The 8,213-nt window shown below is 42.7% G+C and overlaps 1 protein-coding gene across 1 annotated transcript in view; it reads right to left on the bottom strand.

The window, feature by feature from the left end:
• Nucleotides 1–5,771: 5,771 nt before the first annotated feature.
• Nucleotides 5,772–8,213, bottom strand: part of PPP2R1B (protein phosphatase 2 scaffold subunit Abeta) — a 44,756-nt gene continuing 42,314 nt past the window's right edge. The window contains exon 15 of the mRNA XM_075279793.1: nucleotides 5,772–7,780. Within this exon, the coding sequence (XP_075135894.1) occupies nucleotides 7,764–7,780 (17 nt within the window). The 3' untranslated portion in view covers nucleotides 5,772–7,763. The remainder of the gene's footprint in view (nucleotides 7,781–8,213) is intronic.

The following is an 8,213-nucleotide window of genomic DNA, read 5'->3' as shown; positions in this document are numbered from 1 at the left end:
AAGAGACAAACAGGTGCTGAGGGGGAACAGTGTGTAGGAATGGAAGAATGCGTCATGGCTTCTATTGTCTGGCGACTGAAATCCCCAGATATCCTGAATGAGTTCTGTATAAAGCAGACGGAGGCTGTACAACCTGTCCACAGTAGGTTTCCATAGTGGCTTCTATTTATGTGCATGTGGACATTAGACGTTTTATTCTGTTTTTTTTAACTATCTTCCAATAACAGTTACGTCCTACGTATTACCTATGAGTCTTTGTCAGGTTATAGTAATATTCCGGGACTCTCCTCTCACTGGGTGGAGCCATCAACGTATCCCATCGGAATACACTTTTAGGGTGCATTCACACTGAGTAAACGCTAGCTTATTCTGAACGTAAAACACGTTCAGAATAAGCGGCGTCTAAAGCAGCTCCATTCATTTCTATGGGAGCGGGGATACGAGCGCTCCCCATAGAAATGAATGGGCTGCTTCTTTCACTCCGTGCAGTCCCATTGAAGTGAATGGGGAGTGCCGGCGTATACGGCAAGCTCTGCTCATGCCGGAGCGTACACGCCGGCACTCCCCATTCACTTCAATGGGACTGCACGGAGTGAAAGAAGCAGCCCATTCATTTCTATGGGGAGCGCTCGTATCCCCGCTCCCATAGAAATGAATGGAGCTGCTTTAGACGCCGCTTATTCTGAACGTGTTTTACGTTCAGAATAAGCTAGCGTTTACTCAGTGTGAATTCACCCTTAGGGTGCATGCACACTACGTAACGCCGGGCGTGTATGAGAGCCGTACACGCCGGCGTTACAGCAGGGCTGCCGAACACTTCCCATTCACTTCAATGGGAGCGCTCGTAACAGCGGCGTTTACGAGCGCTCCCATTGAAGTGAATGGAAAGTGTTCGGCAGTCTGCTGTAATGCCGGCGTGTACGGCTCTCATACACGCCCGGCGTTACTCAGTGTGCATGCACCCTTAAGTCTCCATTTTTATAAGTCAGGATATTTTTGCACCGTTTCAGTATAGAGTATTGATGGAAGATAATAGATTTCTACCAGAAGCCTTGAAATAACCCTTATGTCATAGAGGCTTGTTCTTAAACCAGTTGCCGAGAACCGCCATCATACAGGTCCCAGAAATAGATAAGTTGCTATTATACAACTCCCATCTTCTAAAGGCAGAGACAAGACAGAGGAAAAAAAAGCCTCCGTCTCTACAGATCAGTCTCTTTTCCTGCCATCTCACTAGACTGACTTTCACTCTGAAATCTCTGAAAGGAGCACTGCTCACAGAGAGGTCATATTACAGCTTTACATGCAAGTCTATTGGAAGAGTGAGTAGGAGCAATGAGGGAAATTGGTCACTCACTGTACCAAGTAAGAATCACAATGTAAACTCGATCAGTATGTCAGAAATCCATGCAGTCTATGGGAGACATCCTAGTAAGTAGTCTCCACTCACCAGCTCAGGGAGTGCTGAAAATTACAGATGGATCCTGCAGAGGGGATAACTGCTAAAATATACATACAACTTTGACTTGCATAAAAAATCCTACATATTCAATTCCAGTTCGCAACTATAACAATTTATCCAGTTTCTGTTAACCCTTTACAGAGAGTAAAGGCAATATTAGGGTGTTAAAAAAAAGTTATATGTATAAAAACTGAAAAAATTATTGAAAATGAGATTTCACTTTGCTTTGAATTACCGAACTAATATTTCATAACAAAACCATTGTCGACCAACTCCTGCACCTTTGGTATTCTAGCCCAGGAAGATCGGTCTACTACATTTCATAGTTCTTTATTATTTTTGACCACACCCCAGCTCTGTAAGGCTGGGCTCACACGGGGTATTTTGGAATGGAATTTGATGCAGAGGCCGCCTAAGATTCCGGTCCAAAAAACGGGTAGCCGCAACTGGATGCCGCTGCACTGCACCGGCATCCAGTCGCGGCTCTCCGCTCCAGATTAGGTCCAAGTGAATGGGCCTGGTCGGGACAAAGGTGTCTTCGGTCGGACGTCCGGTCGTGGCATCCTCCTGAAAAATGAGCAAGTTGCTCCTTTTCTCCGGGAGCCGGAACAAACCGCTCGCTGAAAAAAAGAAATGACCGGCTCCCATTGATTTCAATGGGAGCTGTTTTTTGGGTCAACCTGACCAAAAAAACCCCATGTGAACTCAGCCTAAGGGTTTGGGCTGACCACTCCATTACCTCAATCCTGTTAGTCTGTAACCAAGATGGTTACTTTCAGGTTTATCTTGGGGCATTGTTATGCTAAGGAGCATTTCTTCATCTGTATAGGGCAACATGATTGCAAATATTTTGTTATATTCATACTGATCCATGACCTCTTACAGTCCTATGAAAAAGTTTGGGCACCCCTCTTAATCTTAATCATTTTTAGTTCTAAATATTTTGGTGTTTGCAGCAGCCATTTCAGTTTGATATATCTAATAACTGATGGACACAGTAATATTTCAGGATTGAAATGAGGTTTATTGTACTAACAGAAAATGCGCAATATGCATTAAACCAAAATTTGACCAGTGCAAAAGTATGGGCACCACAACAGAAAAGTGACATTAATATTTAGTAGATCCTCCTTTTGCAAAGATAACAGCCTCTAGTCGCTTCCTGTAGCTTTTAATCAGTTCCTGGATCCTGGATAAAGGTATTTTGGACAAACAATTCAAGTTCAGTTAAGTTTGATGGTCGCCGAGCATGGACAGCCCGCTTTAAATCATCCCACAGATGTTCAATGATATTCAGGTCTGGGGACTGGGATGGCCATTCCAGAACATTGTAATTGTTCCTCTGCATGAATGCCTGAGTCGATTTGGAGCGGTGTTTTGGATCATTGTCTTGCTGAAATCTCCATCCCCGGAGTAACTTCAACTTCGTCACTGATTCTTGAACATTATTCTCAAGAATCTGCTGATACTGAGTGGAATCCATGCGACCCTCAACTTTAACAAGATTCCCGGTGCCGGCATTGGCCACACAGCCCCAAAGCATGATGGAACCTCCAAATTTTACAATGGGTAGCAAGTGTTTTTCTTGGAATGCTGTTTCTTTTTGGACGCCATGCATAACGCCTTTTTTTTTTTATAACCAAACAACTCAATCTTTGTTTCCAAAATGAAGTTGGCTTCTCCAAATGTGCTTTTGCATCCCTCAGGCAACTCTATTTGTGGCGTACGTGCAGAAACGGCTTCCTTCTCATCACTCTCCCATACAGCTTCTCCTTGTGCAAAGTGCGCTGTATTGTTGACCGATGCACAGTGACACCATCTGCAGCAAGATGATGCTGCAGCTCTTTGGAAGTGGTCTGTGGATTGTCCTTAACTGTTCTCACCATTCTTCTCTGCCTTTCTGATATTTTTCTTGGCCTGCCACTTCTGGGCTTAACAAGAACTGTCCCTGTGCTCTTCCATTTCCTTACTATGTTCCTCACAGTGGAAACTGACAGGTTAAATCTCTGAGACAACGTTTTGTATCCTTCCCCTGAACAACTATGTTGAACAATCTTTGTTTTCAGATCATTTGAGAGCGGGCTGTCCATGCTCGGCGACCATCAAACTTAACTGAACTTGAATTGTTTTGTAGAAAGAAATGGTCCAAAATACCTTCATCCAGGATCCAGGAACTGATTAAAAGCTACAGGAAGCGACTAGAGGCTGTTATCTTTGCAAAAGGAGGATGTACTAAATAGTAATGTCACTTTTCTGTTGAGGTGCCCATACTTTTGCACCGGTCAAATTTTGGTTTAATGCATATTGCGCATTTTCTGTTAGTACAATAAACCTCATTACAATCCTGAAATATTACTGTGTCCATCAGTTATTAGATATATCAAACTGAAATGGCTGTTGCAAACACCAAAATATTTAGAACTAAAAATGATTAAGATTAATAGGGGTGCCCAAACTTTTTCATAGGACTGTATATGTAATAGATAGGCCCAACACCATGGTATGAATAACATCCTCATATCACGATGTTTGTATCACCATGCTTTACTGTACTCACAGTGTGCCATATCTTGAAGTCAGTGCAGGGGGGGTCATCTGACCACTGGCTGCAGCCACTAGACCACAAAAGGAAGAATTTGCTTTCATCAGTCCACAAAACGTTGCGCTATTTCTCTTTGGGCCAGTTAATGTGTTTCCTGACTAATTTTAAACTATTCAGTAATGGAGCTTTGTAGACATCACTTCATCTTGTTGGGATTGTAGCAGTACCCATTGGTAACTTCAGGACGTCTTTGATCATTAAGGAGGTGATCACTGACGGAAGCTTAGCCATTTTGGCTATTCTTCAATCCATTTGAACAGCCGTTCCTCACTCCCTTCCGCATCTTTTTCAAAATCTGATTCGAGATCATTTTAGCTGAGCAGCCTATAATTTGCAGCACTTTTCTATATTTTACATCTCCAATCATCTTGCAGTAGGTTTTCCATCAGAATAAAATCTTGTACAAGCCATTTTCCCCAGTAGTTCAGAAGGTAATGCTCTATAACATGCGTAAAATTTACCAAACTACCTACAATAAGGGCCAAAATTTATACCCGTTATTCTACAGAATTGAAGCATTCAACGTGAAGGCCTCCATACTTGAACTGAAAAGTTGTCAGATCCCAAACATAACCTGGATTTGTTGCGATTCCAGTCCAGGCTAACAACACTGCTGCGAACAAGTGACATACTGTCGAAGGCAGGACATGTAAAGCGTACTGCTAAGCACCAGGAAAGTCTGTGCAGAGATCGGGGTGTGTAATGAAGGTGCTGAACAAGGAAACTGCGGGAGCTGCTCATGACTGTCGCTGAACCAAAGGATCCTCTCTCCTGGCGGTCTGTCTGGGCTCTTGTCAGAGCAAAATGAGGAAGGCTTAGATGACAGGAAAGTCACTTAAATGACCATGCCGCGTCTCAGTCCGATGATGCACTTCCCCAACTGGACAAATGGTCTTCAGGAGTATCGAAATTACATCTAGTAGTCAATCTCTCACCAAGAGGTAAACTACCCAAAAGTAGCCTCAAAGCCTTTTTATAAGGCAGTGGGGAAGGAAAAGGTGGGTAGTGCACTCGCACCCTCATATGACACAACCCAGTGTCTAGTCACACCATACCTGAAAATATTTCACTAGCTGCCAGACACGAGTTGTGAAGCAAACTGGCATTTCTATCAGAGAGGTGGTTCTTAGGTTGTTTTTTTTTCAGTAAATACACCTTAAATGATGGCCAACACTGACTATTTAGGCAGGGACTGCCAAGCATCTTCTGTATATGGGGAAAGCATTGTCCGACTGAGTTTCGGAACACTTGCTCATTTTGTTCTGAGGGAGATAGCCGGATGTTCGATGTGTTATCCAAGAAGTGTGGTACAAGCCCAGTGTAACAGAACTCCGTTACCACCATTTCTGAAAATCTGAGTTGCTTCATTCCAAGACCTGTAACAGGTTTATAGATATCCATCCAGGTTGCTGTGCAAGGACTTGTTTTTTGCAAAATGACCTGTAGTTTTCATTAGCTTTATTTGATGTTACAATATGTAGGGGGTTGGGCTTATTACAGAAGAGTAGGAGGGTCCTGTCATCAAGCCAATTAGATGTCACAGTCAACAATGACTGCATCCACTTAGGGGTTAAATGTTCAGGAATAGAGTTCTCAAATATTGGGTCACAGAGGAGGGAGTCCACCGTATAATCCACACAAAGCCAAAATCTGTAAAATGAAGTACTGCCAAACATAGATGCAAGTAGACACCAATACACACTAGGAATTGTTTGAGTTACGTTTATTTCCTTTATCATCAAGCACATGACAATTTCTACAGTCAATATTGAGTTAACCTTCAAGGAATATCCCAACGCGAGGGGGACTTCAGTTAGTTTTTGCATTTTATTAAAAGGCTGTGGTTGATTCGGATGGACTCTCTGCCTACAGATATGGAGGGGAGTATATTAAAATGAGAGCACCTTTTCTCCAGGCACTGGGCTTCATAGCCAACCAGCTAAAAAACAAAAATAAAATAAATACTCAAAGATGGAATGCTATCTATGTCTTCCACCAAGGACACAGCCTGACAGAGTCCAGAAAACATCAGTAGATAAGCATTGTCCCTAGACATGCCCCACATGCAAAATATTGACCACCGCACGGTTATATCATTCCAGAGCTTGCAGCAATGGAGAAAATTAAAAGCATACAGAAAAGGAAAAGAGCGGAAACTTCCTGTGGTCTTGATTCGGACATAGAGATCAAACTGCAGAGGAGGACGTACACAATATCAGAGAGGAAATGGGATAAAAACATGATGGAGCAAGGGTTAAAATTCCTGGACCTCCTCTTCACCCCCTTCTGGAATATCCTCACCAATATTCAGAAAGAGATTTAGGAATCTCCTGATTCAGCATAGAGTAAATGGACAAGATGCCCCGGGAAATACTCATTGTGGCATGCTCAGCTCTTAGGCCTCAAAGGACACACACTGAAAAGCTGCAGTCTTTTAAAGAGTATCATCAGAACCCAGTATATGGCCCCAGCCCTGCAGATAGGTTAGGGTTATCTGAAGTTCGGTAAACAGAGGCACTAATTCACCAAGGTGGAAATGTGGTTTGATTCAGGGGTCCTTTATGGGTGGAGCTGGGTTGATATCTTGGGTTCTGGTGACCGCCCCTTTAAGTAGCAGCAGGTGAACCACGTCATCTTGTGAAAATAAATGACCAAGATATCAATTTTTTCTGCAGATTTTCACTGTGAAACTCACAGGGTTAAATCTGTGGTAAATCTACAGTAATTACATACAAAATCTGCAAAAAAAAAACAAAACAAAAAAAACCTGACAAATCTGGGTTTTATTGCTGTAGATTTATGGCAGATAAGCTGTGGGTTTTCTGTCAGAAAATAAAAACTGAAGAGAGTCTTAGACGTTCAGTCAAAGAAGTTTCTTTACTTGGGATGCGTTTGTGGAATAATACCTTATCGTATGGATATTCTGCCTACGGGCCGGAAAAAGGGCGTTACTCCTCAAAACGCGTCATCCCTGTGACACCTGTCAATAGTCACCGTGTCAGCTGAAACTCAGACTTCGCTCCTCACGAATCTTAATTTTCCCTTCTACAGACAGCATGTCTGAAGTGAAGGCATCAGGTAGAAGTCACTGACTACTTCGTAGTGGGTTATAGGCCCGCTTTCACACTACATCAGACGACTGGCTACCTGATCAGGCCTTCACTTCAGAACAAGGCCCAAGGTGGCGGCAAATGGTTAAAGCCTACATGACAAGCAGCCATTTATTGTTGGCACCTAACCTTTTTTTTTTTGGAAAATTTTAGTTTTTCATTCACAAATGACTGTATTTACATGGCCACGGAGCTGGATGACAAGTGATGACCAGATCTCTAATCCATATCTAGAGCTGAATATTAGTCCTCAACAGTTTCTTCAAGTCCCAACTCTTTGTCGTAACCAAACACAACCATACCCATTAATACGCTGACCACCACCAGTAACAAGGAGGATTGCTTTGTACTGCAAATAAAAAGAAAAGACTGGAAATGCATAAATAATAGTAAAAAAAAAAAACAAACAAAAAAAAAAAAAAAAAAAAAGAACAAGTCTTAAGAAGAGGCACGTATGCAGGGAATGTGGTCTTCCAACAGTAGTTGCCATTTGTTCCTGTGAGGTCTTGAGAGGTTGTTCCGCAGAGGTTCAAAACATCATTCTACTACATATCGAACATACAATAGGGGACGGGCGGTCTGTAACTGCTTAGGCCAAGGAAAGGACTGCAGAGAGACAAAATCATAGAAGGGTTATACAGCGGCAACCGACACTATCCAGCCTTTGCGCACTACATCCCACTGGGCCCATTCGCTGAGAAGCTCTGCTATTTTGGCATAAAAAGTTGCACCAGGCAACTAAAATGGCGTTAAAGAATGTCTTTACTCCACATTTGTCACTTGCTCAAAGTGGGCGAGCCCATCCCCGGCACCAAAGTCAATTTTGTGGTATAACTGATGATCGAAATCTACACCAACTATAGGTTTGGCCCGGCAGAGGTTGTGCAGATCTCATGAATTAAAGGGATTCTATCATTAGAATCTCTTTTATCCGTACTACCACGTCGGCATAGCCTTAAGAAAGGCTATTCTTCACCTACCTTTAAGAATTCTTTTCCGCACCGCCGTTCCGGCGATATTCCTGTTTTTCTCCGTATGT

The sequence above is a fragment of the Leptodactylus fuscus genome, chromosome 6 (assembly GCF_031893055.1).
Source record: "Leptodactylus fuscus isolate aLepFus1 chromosome 6, aLepFus1.hap2, whole genome shotgun sequence".
NCBI classification, from domain to species: Eukaryota; Metazoa; Chordata; class Amphibia; order Anura; family Leptodactylidae; genus Leptodactylus; species Leptodactylus fuscus.
This window is presented reverse-complemented; position numbering and strand designations above follow the sequence as displayed.